The following is a 15,052-nucleotide window of genomic DNA, read 5'->3' as shown; positions in this document are numbered from 1 at the left end:
ATAAATTACACAAGATCCTTACCTAGTTAGCTAATCTGATTGAGAGAGGAAATCCAAACTATTTCAAAGGTGAAAAAGAACTCACAACTGAAGAGGAAATAAAAGAAACGGTAGAGCTGTGGATTGGTCCAGTTAGTCTGGAAAGCAAATTGAACCTGTTCCAAAAGTGACTAACTCTGTGCATGTCTTTGATTCAGCAATATCATTACTTGGTCTATACCTCCTCCCAAAAAGAACATAAGGGAAAAAGGACCAAATTATATGTACAATAACATTTGTAGTAGCTCTTTTTATGGTAGCCAAAAATTAAGGAACTAGTGTCCTATCATGGAATGGCTAAGCACATTGTGGTATAGAAATGTAAAAGATTGTTGTGCCATAAGAAATAATGAAATGGATAATTTTAGAGGGAAATAGGGAGACATCTATGAACTGATGATGCATAGTGGCTAGAAATAACAAAAACATTATAAAAATACTAAAAAGAAAAAAACATCAAAATTTGTATAAGCCTGATCAACAAAAATATAAACCACAAGTCCAAGAGAATGAGGATGACAGAGACATAATAAACAAGGTGCAGAAAGCAACACCCATTTTCAGACGAGGCCAATGTGGAAATCTTATTAAAGTAGGCAACTATGAGGTGAAGGCTTTATTTTGTTTCTTTTTTAAAATTAGTTTGATTTTGGGTAGGAGAAATAAGAAAAACAGATTAATGAAAGGAAAAATTTTAAATAATATTTTTGCCAGATAATTTTTATTAAATTAAAAAGGGGTTGTATAAACAAAACCAATGTAGACAAGAAAAATGGGGGGGGGGAATCTTACATCCAAGGTTTCTGATAAAGGCCTCATTGCTAAAATGTATAGAGAATTGACTCAAATTTATAAGAATACAAACCATTCTCCAACTGATAAATGGTCAAAGAATATGAATAGACAATTTTCAGATGAAGAAATTAAAACCATTTCTAGTCATATGAAAAAATGCTCTAAATCATTATTGATCAAAGAAATACAAATTAAAACAACTCTGAGATATCACTACATACCTTTTAGGTTGGCTAAGATGACAGGAAAAGACAATGATAAATGTTGGAGGGGAGGTGGGAAAACTGGGACACAGTGTTGGTGATTATGAACTGATTCAACCATTCTGAAGATCAATTTGGAACTATGCCCAACGAGCTACTAAAATATGCCTATCTTTGATCCAGCAGGGTTTCTACTGAGCCTGTATCCCAAAGAGATCATAGAAAAGAGAAAAAGACCCACATGTGCAAAAAAGGTTTGTAGCAGCCCTTTTTGTAGTAGCAAGGAACTGGAAACTGAGTGGATTCCTATCAGCTGGAAAATGGCTGAATAAGTTATAGTATATGACAGTTATAGTTTTTTCATCTTTGGTTGTTTGCTTACTTTTTGTTTTCTTTATTTTTTTCCTTTTTTGTTCTGATTTTTTTTTTTTTTTTGCGTGTGCAGCATGGTAAATATGGAAATATATATAGAAGAATTGTACTACCATTGCTGTTTAGGGGATAGGGTGAGGGAAGGAAGGGAGAAAAGTCTGTAACACAAGATTTTGCAAGGGTGAATGTTGAAAACTAATTTTGCATGGATTTTGAAAATAAAAAGCTATTATTTATTTTTTAATTATTTATGTAAGGAGTGAGGAAGACTCATCTTCCCAAATTCAAATCTGACCTCAAATACATCCTAGCTGGGTGACTCTGAGCAAATCACTTAACTTTGTTTGCCTCAGTTTCCTTATCTGTCAAATGAGTTAGAAAAGGAAATGACAAGCCACTATAGTTTCTCTGTCAAGAAAACCAAATGTAATCATGAAGAACTATACAACTGTATACATGAAGAAGTATACAACTGAACCAAAAAAGTTACCAAGGAATTAAATACCACAATAAAGTACTTTTTTTTTTTTTTTTTTTTTTTTTTTTTTTTTTTTTTTTTTGCTGAGGCAATTGGGGTTAAGTGACTTGCCCAGGATCACACAGCTAGGAAATGTTAAGTATGTGAGGCCATATTTGAACTTAGGTCTTCCCGACTTCATAGCTGGTGGTACTCTATCAACTACGCCAACTAGTTGCCCCACTCTTTAAGAAAATAAAAATACATAGATCTGAATAATTAAGAAACTTTACTACTCTGGGATAGATGGCTACAATAGAATAAATAATGCTACCTACCTTAACTTACTTATTCAGCGCTGAACTACCAGAGGATTATTTTGTAGTACTTAAAAAAAAAAAAAAAATCAACTGGAAGACAAAAGATCAAGAATTTCAAGAGTAATAATGGAGGACAAGGAAGGGGACTTTGAAGTACCAGACATCCAACAATACTCCAAAGCAGCGATCTTCAGAGCAACTTGGTCCTTGCTTACAAAGGGGGGGAAAATTTGTCCAACTGATCAGTGCGGAATAAACCCAAAGACTTTAGAACGGAAGGCCCAACTACCGGTCACCTGCTAGAAAAACCGCTAACGGCTCGCACCCGTTCTCCGAGACAAGCTCCAAATGGATTCAATTCGCGGACATACATAAAAGGTGATATCACAGGCAACCAGAGGAAGCAGGAAGAAATGACCTGGGGGCAGAGGCAGGGAGCTTCGTGCCCAAAGGATGGGGATGTTTTATTGATAAATTAGAATGAAATTGGACACAACCAGGGAATGCAGCTAAGACGGGAAGGAAACTACGGTCTCTGCAGCGCGTGCGCGGCCCGGCGTCACTTCCCCAGTCCCGGTTTATAAGAAAAGGGTCTACCTCCTTCCCCGGCCAAAGATTATGGCGCCCACAGATCCGCCCCCGAGGGCTCCGTTTGGTTTAAATTTTTGTGAGAGGAAGGGAAGAGCTTTTGAGCCGCCAGAGGTTAGGGAGAGGCCACGTTTCCCTCGCCAATCCAAGCCTGCAACAATGTCTTCAGGGGTCGCGGGCAAAGGGACCACGTGCGACGCCTCGAGCGTGGGGGCGGAGCTAACGGCCGAGGCGTGCGGCGCGAGCGCGGGCTGCCCTCCCATTGGCTGAGGCGGCGGGCGGGCGTAGGTCTCGTGCTCCGAGAGGTCAAGTGGGCGGGCGGGCGGGAACGCACGCTCTGCGTGGCTGGGTTGCAGCTCCGTGGCGCGCTCTCTGAGGACGGAGGCGACGGAGCTGAAGGAACGGGACCTCGGCTTGTGGCTAGGAGAGGCCCAGTCATGCTTCGGCTCGTGTCGAAGGCCTTTTCCTTCCTGTGGAGGCGAGCTGAAGGCCTGGAGGAGGACGCCGAGGTGCGGCCGCAGGAACCCGAAGAAGGTGGGGGATGGGCCGAAAGGAAGCCTCGTGCTGGCGGGCGGGGACGGACTCCCGCGCCTCCTCCCTCCCTGGGCCTCAGTTTCCCCTGAGGGGGCGGGGCCTACTGGGACCCTCGACTCCCCCATTCTCTTTGGGCCCCAGTTTCCCCACAGGGGGCGGGTGCCAGAAACCTCCTCGGATGGCAGCCCGAGACCCCGGGGTTGGGGAGCAGGGAGGCCTCTGCGGCAGGGCTGGGTGGGGGGCGTCAGGCTCTCACTCCCGGGGGTTATTCCGCTTGGATTAAAGCACTTTATAAAGTTTCCTGCGTCCTACGTCTGTCATGTGCCGCTCTGGAAGGTGGGGTGACGAGCTTTCAAGGGGAGCTGGTTGATGGAGAGAACCCTGAGGGACTTGGAAGTGAGCCTAATGGAAGGGTGACCGAGCCCCAACTCAGCAAGAATATCAAAGTAGCGTGAGGTATACAAAATTCTCGATTGTAACAAGTGGCGGGTGATGATGAGAGCCGACTTGTTACAACTGAGAATTTTGTGCATCTCTTGCTACTTTGATATTCTTACTGAGGTGGGGCTACTCGGTAAATCTCTGTAACAAATTATCGTTTATATTACGTGTTGTTTTATTTATGTGCGCACATACACGTGCATATATGGCAAAGGGGCTCACCAGAATTAGAAGTGACTTTAGAAGTTGTGTATGGATGGAGCCCTGGGCCCAGTGCTGGACCTGGAATCAGGATGACTTAGGTTCGGGCAAATCCAGCTGTGGGATCTTGCCCAAATCTCAACTTGCCTGCCTTAGCTACCCAGCTATAATGTAATGGCACCATCTTCGGGGTAGTTGAGAGAATAAAATGAGATAATGTTGCTAGCTGTTCCCATTATCCTTAGTTTTACAATTTTTGCTTGTAAACCTCTTTAAAATGTGCACTTTCAGTACTGGGCTATTCGGTATCTCTATAGGAAACTTAGTCCATATTAGGTGGCTTCAATGGCCCCTACATGTGATCTAAGCCAGACAGTACAAGGAAAGTATAATCTACCTTGTTCCAGACATTAATCCAGCCTAATATTCCACTGGATTTAAAGGGCTCGCACCTTACTTACTGAATAGGTTGTGGTTAGGTCTTTTTTCAGATGACTTGCTGTCTAACCAAGTCTCCCTCATTCTGTGTGTTTTTTTTTTATTCAGTTGATTTGCTTTAATAAACAAAACTGATATGAAATGAATGACAAGTAGCTTAAGTAGGCTGAGTCAAGACTGGCTGACCTACAATGCCAAAGGTGTTCATTACTAAATCATTGTCAACCTGAAGAAATGCCCATTTGCAATATCAAAAACCCAGATTGCTGTTTGTGATTTAGATGGAAGGAGAGATGGTGTGCTTACCTAATTTCCAAATGACATAAATTGGGAGAGAGTTTAAATGTAAATGACAGATGATATTAGATTGATTTAATGAGATAAAATTTAATAGAAATAAATGAAAGTTCTGACCATAGTCATTAAAAATTAACTCTGCAAATATAGAATGGGAGAGACATAACCAGACAGCCATTCATAAAAAAAAGCTTCTCAGAGAAGTAGTTTCTGTGTAGGCACAGGGATGGTGAATTGGTCAGTGATGCATCCATGATAGGTTTTCTGTTTTTACAAGAACAGTGTGAGGATTGTTTAAATTATTCAACCCAGAAGAAAAAGGAAAGGCTAAATTTACTACTAAATTATGATCTAGAAAGCTTGGTGTTGGGGTGAGGGTGGGGGGTGAAAAGAATTTCTCTCTTCAATCCTGAATACTTGGAGTTGTAAAGCTGAGTTGATGAGTTCTCTCCTACTCGTCCCACGGAGGCATTTTTGGAAGCTTTTCTGTCAAAATATTGCCAAGTGGCTGGCATTATGGCAAGAGGGCATGTCTGATTAGCCATCATGTCTTCTCAAGTTTTAGAGGTGATTAATGACTGTTGGGACACCATATATTGTGATCTCAAGGTCTGATGGGTTTAAAAGAGTATATAACTTTAATTCTGTATTTCACGTCTGATTTTTTTTCTCTGCTCACAAAGTCTCACCTCTCACCTAGAGTATGCTAAAAGCCTCCTGCCTCATTTCTCCCCATTCCAGTCTACTACATACCGCTACCAGAATGATCTTCATTAATATCAGCTCCAACTCTCTAAAAAGAAAATTAACTCCTGGTTTTTAAAGCCCTTTCCAGTCTATCATTGCCAACTCACATATTACTCCTGTTTACCCAATCTCTAATATGGTCCAACTGGCCTCTGCTCTGTTGTCCATCTCCAAATCTTGGCCTTCACTGCCTAACTTTTCTCTCCTCCTCCTGACAGTTACTAACTGCTTCATGTCACTGTTCCTTCAAACACCACTTTTAACATAAAACATCTCTTTATTCCTACCTGCTAGTACTCACCTTGCTTTGGATACTATTCTCTTTATTTATTGTGTATATACCTAAATTTGTATTGATAGAAGCTTCTTTGAAAGCAAGGATTGTTTCATTCTTTGTATTCTAAGGCCAAAGCACAGCCTCAGTTTTTCTTAACTGTAAAAGGGAGATAATATTTGCCTCTCTTACATAGGAGAATCATGTGTCAGGCAGTTTATATTTATAAAACACAATCCTTGGCACAAAATAGGCACTGAATGAACATTTATTGCTTCCTCTTCTATATCCTTTTTTCTAGCCCCAAATTGTCTGAACTGTCTCATTCATCAAAAATTTTAAGCACTTAGACTCAGGTTGGATGATATATCAAATTTAGCTAAGACAAGAGAATTCTTTGCTTCCAAGGCTAATAACCTAGGCCAATCTCTGACCTTTTTGGTCATATTGTGCCATGTGCTTGACTAAAATGCATTACCAGCCGAAGTTTTGTTGGTGTCCTCATTTCTTCTGTATCTACAAACTTTCGCAGAGAACCTCAGGCTCCCATCTTCCTCATCAGGTGAAATTAATATTTCCTTGAAATTTCTTAGGACTAGACCTTTTGGTGTTTATTTTACTCTCCTACATTTGTTATTTGTGTCAAATCAACAAATATTAAGTACCTACTTAATGCCAGAGACTATATTTTAAACTTTGGGGATGCAAAGAAAGGAGAAAAAAGTGCCTGAATGAGGTGCTCTCAGTCTAATGGAGGCAAAAGCAAGCAAACGATTATGTATTAGCAGGAGGTAAGCAGGATAAATTGGAGATGATCTCAGAAGGAAGGCACAAGCATTAAAGGTGATTGGGAAAGTCTTTCTGTAAAAGGAGGGATGTTGGCTGGGATTGAAGGAAGCCAAAAGTGGAGATGATAAAAGAAAGCATTCCAAGCCTGGGAGAAAGCCAAGAAAAATGGGAGATAGAATATTTCATTGGAGGAACAGCTAGGAGAGCCACGTCACTGGATTATAAAATATGTGGAGAGGAATAAGGTGTTCTTATTCCCTTCATTAGAAGAAACTCCTTTAAGAATAAGATCTGTCACGATTCTCTCTGCATTCCTGATAACTTCATTGTTTAATATCAGGTCCAGAATGACTTGCCCTCATTGCTTTCTCCACCTTCTAAAAGATGAACATAAGACTAGATAAGCCAGCTCCTAGCATCCTAACCCACACCTGAATAATGGAAGTTTCCTCATCACAATTGTCCATTTTCCATGCAGGATACCTGGTGTATGTCTGGAAAGTATCCCATTGTCAGTGGAACTAGATTAGCTCTAACTATGGTACCCTCTAAACTCAATCTTTTGTTTTTCCCTGATATGATCTCTCTGTAGTGGCTCTCTGCCAATCATTCTTTCTCCTCTCAGACTCCTACATCTTAGCACAACTGACATTCTTCATGATAAGGAATTCTTCCTGATCACTAAGGGACCTTCTTGTTGGCATAGGAGTCTCTTGCTACTGAGTCTGTCATTGCTGTGAAATCTTGTTCACCTTGTTTTATTTCACATAGGTCACACACAGGTTCTGTCCTTTTCTGTTTTGGACCTTAGATGTCATTTTTCTGATGAGACGCCTACCTGCCTCAACCTTGTCTCATTTGACAGTTGTGTCTTGGTCCTTTCTCCTATGTGTGATTTCAAAATTAAAATTGTTTTTTGTGTCCCTGCAGATGTGAGGAACTTTTTAGGATAAACAGAACAGGGAAAACCCTATAGAAATCTGTAGACAAGGTCTAGTTCTTAAAATCAGAATTTTCTCCCTTCCATTTCATGTATATCATCCCTTTTCCCCCTACACACAATCCAGTAAAACATGGCTTAGATTCATTCATTCATTCATTGAGCATTTACTATTCATTATCTTGAGATTGAAATTTTCTAATCTTTGTAGTCTACATATTTCAGTCACTTGTGGGTGCTAGTAATGACAGTAGCTGACACGTTTAAAATGTTTAACATCCATTATTTTATGTAAGCCTCTTAACAGCCCTTTGAGGTAAGTACTAAAGACTTTACTATCCCCTGTTTCATGACTGAGGACACAAGCTCAGGTGACCTGAGCATAGGGTCACTCTTCATTTTAAAAGTTTCACTCTCATTAGACCAGGTCTTCCTATGACATGAATTTCTAATTTTCATTGTTTATGATTCATTTGTGATTTAAATATTCTGATTATTCAATTTGTAGGTACCACCAAGCTGAAAACTGTGCAGGGAGTTGTGACCAGATACTGTAGCGATTATGGGATGATTGATGATTTGGTGTGCTTCACTAGCGATGTTGTCACCAGCAGCGTGCCACTGAACATTGGTCAGGAGGTGACTGCCATTGTGGAAGAGGACAAGATATCCAATGGATTGAAAGCGATCAGAGTGAGTGAATGATTGTGCAAGTGGTTTCTTTTCTTTCTACACTGAGAAAATAATGGTTTGGAGGAACTTGTAGGCACTATCTGCCATGGATATTTTGGTACTCTCCTTCACTCTTTAGCAACACCACTGGAATTCTGTGTGTTGCTAAGTATTGTGCTTAGATTGTAGAATCCATAGGTCATGGGCCATGACAATTCCCAGACACCACCCCCACTTCCACCCTCCCACTCCCCCAGTCAAGGTAACATGGCCTGGAAGACTGTTGGGGCATTTGGGAGGTGGAGGAAGATCAGAGTACTAATAGGTTGTGTTCATAAATTTACTAAGTTAATAGAAATAACTTTTCTTGCTGCCATGTAACTTGCTTTGTAAAGTAGATCTCATTGTCAAGAGAAGATCATGGGAACTGCAAATTCTCCAATCCATCCATCAGTACAGATTTGAGCTCTTTAAGCTTTATTTTTTGTAGTAAGCTTATCTTTAATACACATTGATTTAGACTCATATTGGGCAATGAAATGATTGGTGCCAGTTCCAATCTTGTGGTGAAGAGAGCCATCTACATGCAGAGAGAGGACTGGGAACTGAATGCGGATCACAACGTAACATTCTCACTCTTTTTGTTGTTTGCTTTCATTTTGTTTTCTTACTTATTTACCTTCTTTTTTATCTGATTTTTCTTGTGCAGCAAGAAAATTGTATAAATATGTTTATACATATTGGTTTTAACATGTTTAACATATATTAGATTGCTTGTCATGTAGGAGAGGGGGTAGGGGAAAGGAGGAGAAAATCTGAAACCCAAGGCTATGCAAGGGTCAACAGCAAATTATCCATGCCTATGTTTTGAAAATAAAAAGCTTAAAAAATAGAATTATGTTGGGAGAGAAAAATCAGAGCAAAAGGGATAAACCATGGGAGAGATTTAAAAAAAAAAAAAAAGAAGAAGAAGTGAACAAAGCATGTTTTGATTTGCATCCATTTTTTGGATGCATACAGCATTTTCTGTCCAAAGTCTCTTGGGATTGCTTTGGATCACTGAATTGCTAAGAAGAATTCAACCTCTCATAGTTGATCATTCTTGCTGTTATTGTGTACAATGCATTCCAGGTTCTGCTTAGTTCACTCAGCATTAATTTGTGTAAATTTTACCAGGCCATTCTAAAATCAGCTTGTTCATCATTTTTATAGAACAATAATATTCCATTACCTTCTTGTACCATAAGATTGTTCAGCCATTCCCCAATTGATGGACATCCACTCCTTTTCCAATTATTTGCTACCACAAAAGGGAGCTCTTTAAACTTTAGCTGATATTCTTATAAGTTTGGCTTGGGAAACCAGCCAGCCATCTTTAATAAAAGAGGCACTTACTTGGCCAGGCCATCTCTACATACCAGCTCTCTGGCCCTTTATCCCATCCATGTTAAAGGTCTGCTGTTTCTTTTGGGAGCTTAGAATCAACTCCATTCTCCAGGGAGGTACAAAAGCAAGGTTTCAGTCAAGGATGTAGACTTGAGGCACTTTGATCACTTGGAAAGGATTGGGGAGAAAATGTCAGATCCTCATTCATTTAATGCATCAAAGACTTCCTAGGCTTGCTCCATGCAGAATGCTATACTGGCTGCTGGAGGAGAGCCAGAGATTATATAAATAAGGAACAGAGTTTGCATTCTGCTAGAGGTAGAGAGCATACACAAAAGATTATCCAAAAAAATTGAGATTTTCTTGTAACTGGATTGAATAGAGCCAGAGTTTACTGTCCATACTGAATTCATGGAGGGAAAAAAAAATCAATCTTATTTCTTTAAATTCCCATGGTGGGCCCTGTTCATTTGAATTACTCCTTTCAGTACTTTACACAGCTAGATGCATTTAGTATTAGGATTGAATTAGAATCCTACTGCAGATGCTTAAAGCTCTGTAATCCTGAGCAAGTCATTTAACCTCTGTCAGCCTCAATTTTCTCATTTGTAGAGCAGAAACAGTAGCACTTCCCTCACAGGGTTTTTGTTAGGATCAAATGACATAAATTGGAGTCATAGAGAACATATGATAGATGCTTTGGAACCTTAAAGTTATAACTATATAAATGCCAGCCACTCTTACTATTACATGGGCCACAGGCATACTTCATAAATGTGCTTATTGTTAGAACTTGGACTTTTGGTAGATTACAATAGTAAAGTTGTTTTACTTTTCCTGTCAGGCCCTTGTGCTTCAAGCACATATTCAGTAATCTAAAGGAATCAACTATGTTAGGACATTTTGTATTGGTCATTTAACAAAAATAACCTCATATTCTCTATCCTATCCTGACTATATTTCAAACCCCCAGAATATAGGGCTCAGTGTGTTTGCTTTACAGGTTGAAGCTGTCTCTGATAAATGGGAAGATGACAGCAAAAATTACTGTGAACTTCCAGATTCTAGTACCAAGATTTTGATTGGCTGTATTACTTCTCTTGTTGAAGATGCTGGCTACATTAATCAGACAACCTACTTCTCCATGCAGGATGTTTGTGAAGGTAGGATTTATATTTTTTTATGTTAAGAAATGGTTTTGTATTTCTTTAACATTTCCATTTTAAGATGGTTATAAGCATCAGTTAAGAGGTACTAACTGGGACATTCAGGAATTGCAATTATGCTGTCAAACAAAGCAAAAATTCATGCCATAAAGCAATAAACATGGAAACTATTAAGTTGAAAAGAAATGTAGTCAAAAACCAAAAATTAGTATTTAGCTTATGTGCTTCAACTGCCTTTGCATCTAAATTCTTAAAGGAAAAAATAACTAAATTGCAAGAAGATATAGTAGTACAATAATGGCAAGAAACTTCATTGTCTCGCTATTTTAGACAAAGCTAACAAAGACAAAAAGGAACATATAAAATGAAACAAAATGTCTGGAGAAACTAGAGCTAAGAGATGGTGTCTTCTGAATTGGACTGCTCAAGAATAATCTATATATTTTTTAACACTACATGAAACTGTTACAAAAATTGATACTCAATTAGAGCATAGAGATATTACAAACACATTTAAGAAAGAAAAACCAGTAAATGAATCTTTTATAGACCAAAACAAAATAAAAGTAATAATCAGGCAGTACAAACAAAAGAAACAGATTTAAATGAAGCTCAACAATGAAAACCTAACAAGTGGGTCAAAGAAAAATCACAGAAATAACTACATAAAAGAAGATAATGATGATGAACTATTATACCAGAATTTCTAGGATATACCTGAAAGCCATCTTTGAGTAAACTGTATTTTTATATATTTACAGGACAGAAAAGGAACGTATTCATGAACTAAATATGAATTTTTAAAATTTGAAGCCTACAATCAAACCTAAAATAAACAAAGAGAAGAGATATAAAAAGATTAGAGAAGAGACAAACTTGGAACCCCCCCAAAAAAAAAACCTACAGAAACTATTCTTTGAAAAGCCTAATAAAGTTGATAAACCATTAGCCAATATTATTTTTTTAAAAAGGGAAAGCAGAAAATCAGAACAAAGTAACAAGTCAATACAGAATAAAAAACAATTATCAAAATCTATGTACAATGAGATGTAATAAATGTTAGGATTGCAGTAAATGTTTCTTGACTTGATCTCCCAAGAAGCTCCTATTTCTAGTGTCATGGAATCCAACAGATTGGTATTCAAGAGAATTTTAAGTGCTTCCTGTGGGCAGAGTTCTGTGCTAGATTCGAGAGGAGATAAAAACTTTATAAAGGGCATACCCTGGCCTCATATAGTTTAGAGACTAGTAAGGAGGCTTGAAGCATAATTAATCATAGTACTAAATAATTTCTATATTATATGTCTTCTTTTTCCCTTCCAATGTAGCCTTTTTTAAATGTTGTGTGCTGAGAATCAGGAAACCTGTGATCAAATAATTGGTCATGTGTTCTCAAGAATCAGTTAACCTTTTGGCACATCTGTTTCTAGTCTGTAAAATGAAAGAACCAATCTAGATAATCTTTATGATCCTTTTCAGCTCTAATATTCTGTGAATCTTTTCCATTTGGATCAAGATTCCTTCTCTCTGCCAATTACTTTGAGTAAGAGTCAGATCTCACCTGTTTGGAAGATTTCTATACTTATCTCTTTACTAGACTGGGCCTACTATATAATTCTACCATAGCTCCCTGGATCTTTTGTCCAGTTTTATGTATACAATTAGCTTCCATATACCTTTTATAAATTTCAAAATGAATGCTGTTTGTTAAGCTGTCTTACAGTAATAAAACTTTAAAATACATGTATTTTGTGACCTTTAGGTTTTGAACCTTGTAAGGGTGATTGGGTACAAGCTGAATATTTCATTAAGCCAGCAACGTGGAACAGTGAGGCAATTTCTGTGAAGCCACTGAGATACAAACGAGTAGATCAGGTAACCACAGAATTTATGTCCTTAAGAAGCTGACACTTTCCTGCTTAGAGTGGAAAGATCTCTGAGCTTCCATTCAACTGAAATTCTTCGAAGTTATGATGAAATAGATTTCAGTTCAAGACATTATAATAATCAGAGATTAACTCCTCCCAAGCCTTCCATTATTCCAAAACTGTAGTGGACCACCTTGATTGATCCTAAGTCTCTTGTCACTAGAATTATTCAAGCACAGGTCCTTGGGGATGATTTTAGAGACAAATTGTGAAACTGAACTGGCCTGCAGACTGGAGTACCTCAGAGATTCCTTCAAATACTAGGAATTCTCTAATGATTCTAGTTAATTTCCTAAGACCTACTACTTCCCATCCCAGTTTATCTGGCACCCTCTCTCTTAGCAGTAGATACTTTGAAAGAAATGAGTTGATGAATGTTTAAATGGCTGGTCATGTTGTCTTACAAGGATTTGGTGTGGTTTTTTTTTTTTCATTCTAACCATTACAGGTTTGCATTTCCAGTCTTTGTGGAAGAAATGGGGTAATTGATGATAGCATCTTTTTCACTTTGGATTCCCTGAGGCTTCCTGAAGGATATAAACCTCGGAAATCTGACCTGGTCAATGTGGTGGTGGTAGAGAGTAACCAGTCATGCTATATTTGGCGTGCCTTGTGCATGGCCCCTGTCGAAAGGTAAGAATAAGCAGTGGGCACTATTTCTCCCTAATGGGTTCCCTGCTAATTAGGAACACTTTCCCTTCATTGGGCCACCTAGCTAGGGACTGGAGAGTCCCTGCCTACAAGGAGCATAAGTTATTCGAAGCAATGAAGTGCATATGTTAAGGGTTGTGTCATAATATTTTCTCTGAAAGAATTCGGGTTCAGCAAAAGCATTTTTATGAGATTAATGCATTCGGTGGCAGGTCAAGCGCCCTAAAGGAGTCGCAGCCTAGCAAAGCAAGACAGGGGTTTTTATAGAGTAAATGGTGCTGATTACATTTTATGTACATTTCAAGTTAATATGAGAAATTTGCTAATGAGGATAAGTCCTAAAGCCTTGGTGGAACTGTGCATGTGGTTACCCAGAATGTATACAGAAAATTCTATGGTGGGGCAGGAGAAAAGAGTGGTTATTAATGTATGGTAATACTGTTGTGACTAACATGTTCACCTAAGGATGGAAAGCAGACAGCGCACAGGCTCCACACTGGGGAAAGTCTTAGCTGTTGTTTATACTCCAATACCCTGCTCTGCATCCCCTTGGTGTCACTTGCTTATTGGTTGGTTTCTGTGTTATGTTTGAACCCGTTGCTGTGGTTACAAAGCATGTTGACCTCACTGTCAGCAAGTGGGGAGGAATTTCTATGGATTTTGGGCTGGGGTAGGTTGGGGACAACAGTCAGAATCCCATCACATATGGGTAAATTAATGAGAAGTCTGCCCAAGGATGTCAGGGTACAGAGTAATACTTAAGGGATCTTGAAGGGGATTATAGGAAAAAAAGAAAGAGGACATTTCTTGCATATGTATACAGTGGTGAGGAGCCAGAATATTTCATCAAGAGAACAGGAGGCAGGCTGGTGTGGCTGCAGTGACGGAAGAACAGTGAGGGCACTCTGGAAAGGCTTGTACTGTACAGACCTTGTATTTCATCCCAGAGGCCCTAGAAAACCAAAAAGGGACATGGTCAGATGTGTGCATGAGGAATTTCTGTTGGTAGCCTGGTAGGGGATGGGTTAGCGAAGAGAAGGGAAATGCGGAGGTTGCTTCAGAAGCTTTTGAAGTAGCCAGTGAAACAATGTGGTGGAGATGGAATGGACTAGCATGGGAGCTGCGGGGTCTCTGGGTTAGGAGTCAGTTGGAAGTTTTGCCATCTGGAGCTTAAGCATCTGATCCCTGAGTATTCTTTTTTTTTTTAAATTTTTAATAACTTTTCATTTACAAGTTATATGAATGGGTAATTTTACAGCATTGACAATTGCCAAACCTTTTGTTCCAATTTTTCCTCTCCTTCTCCCCACCCCCTCCCCTAGATGGCAGGATGACCAATACATGTTAACTATATTATAGTATAAATTAAATACAAAATAAGTATACATGTCCAAACCATTATTTTGGTGTACAAATAGAAACGGATTCTGAAATAGTGTACAATTAGCCTGTGAAGGAAATAAAAAATGCAGGCAAGCAAAAATATAGAGATTGGGAATTCAATGTAATGGTTCTTAGTCAACTCCCAGAGTTCTTTTGCTGGGTGTAAATGGTTCAATTCATTATGCTCCATTGGAACTGATTTGGTTCATCTCCTTGCTGAAGATGGCCAGGTCCATCAGAATTGATCATCATATAGTACTGTTGTTGAAGTATAGAATGATCTCCTGATCCTGCTCATTTCATTCAGCATCAGTTCGTGTAAGTCTCTCCAGGCCTTTCTGAAATGATCCTTTTGGTCATTTCTTACCAAACAATATCCCATAATATTCATATACCACAGTTTATTCAGCCATTCTCCAATTGATGGACAT

At 39.0% G+C, this 15,052-nt stretch overlaps 1 protein-coding gene across 1 annotated transcript; it reads left to right on the top strand.

The window, feature by feature from the left end:
• The first annotated feature begins 3,211 nt into the window (after positions 1–3,211).
• On the top strand, positions 3,212–13,224 carry LOC127538779 (RNA helicase Mov10l1-like). Its single transcript, XM_051962521.1, has 5 exons — positions 3,212–3,308; positions 7,944–8,128; positions 10,497–10,656; positions 12,422–12,534; positions 13,036–13,224. The coding sequence occupies exons 1-5, from the start codon at positions 3,212–3,214 to the stop codon at positions 13,222–13,224; spliced, it is 744 nt and encodes a 247-aa protein (XP_051818481.1).
• The last annotated feature ends 1,828 nt before the right edge of the window (positions 13,225–15,052 follow it).

This window comes from Antechinus flavipes, chromosome 5 (genome assembly GCF_016432865.1).
Source record: "Antechinus flavipes isolate AdamAnt ecotype Samford, QLD, Australia chromosome 5, AdamAnt_v2, whole genome shotgun sequence".
NCBI lineage: Eukaryota > Metazoa > Chordata > Mammalia > Dasyuromorphia > Dasyuridae > Antechinus > Antechinus flavipes.
This window is presented reverse-complemented; position numbering and strand designations above follow the sequence as displayed.

Excerpts from the sequence above, each read along its gene's own strand:
- LOC127538779 (XM_051962521.1), top strand. The coding sequence starts at position 3,212 with ATGCTTCGGCTCGTGTCGAAGGCCTTTTCCTTCCTGTGGAGGCGAGCT. Across the intron at positions 3,309-7,943 it reads GCCGCAGGAACCCGAAGAAG|GTACCACCAAGCTGAAAACT; the intron begins GTGGGGGATGGG and ends TTCAATTTGTAG. Across the intron at positions 8,129-10,496 it reads ATGGATTGAAAGCGATCAGA|GTTGAAGCTGTCTCTGATAA; the intron begins GTGAGTGAATGA and ends TTTGCTTTACAG.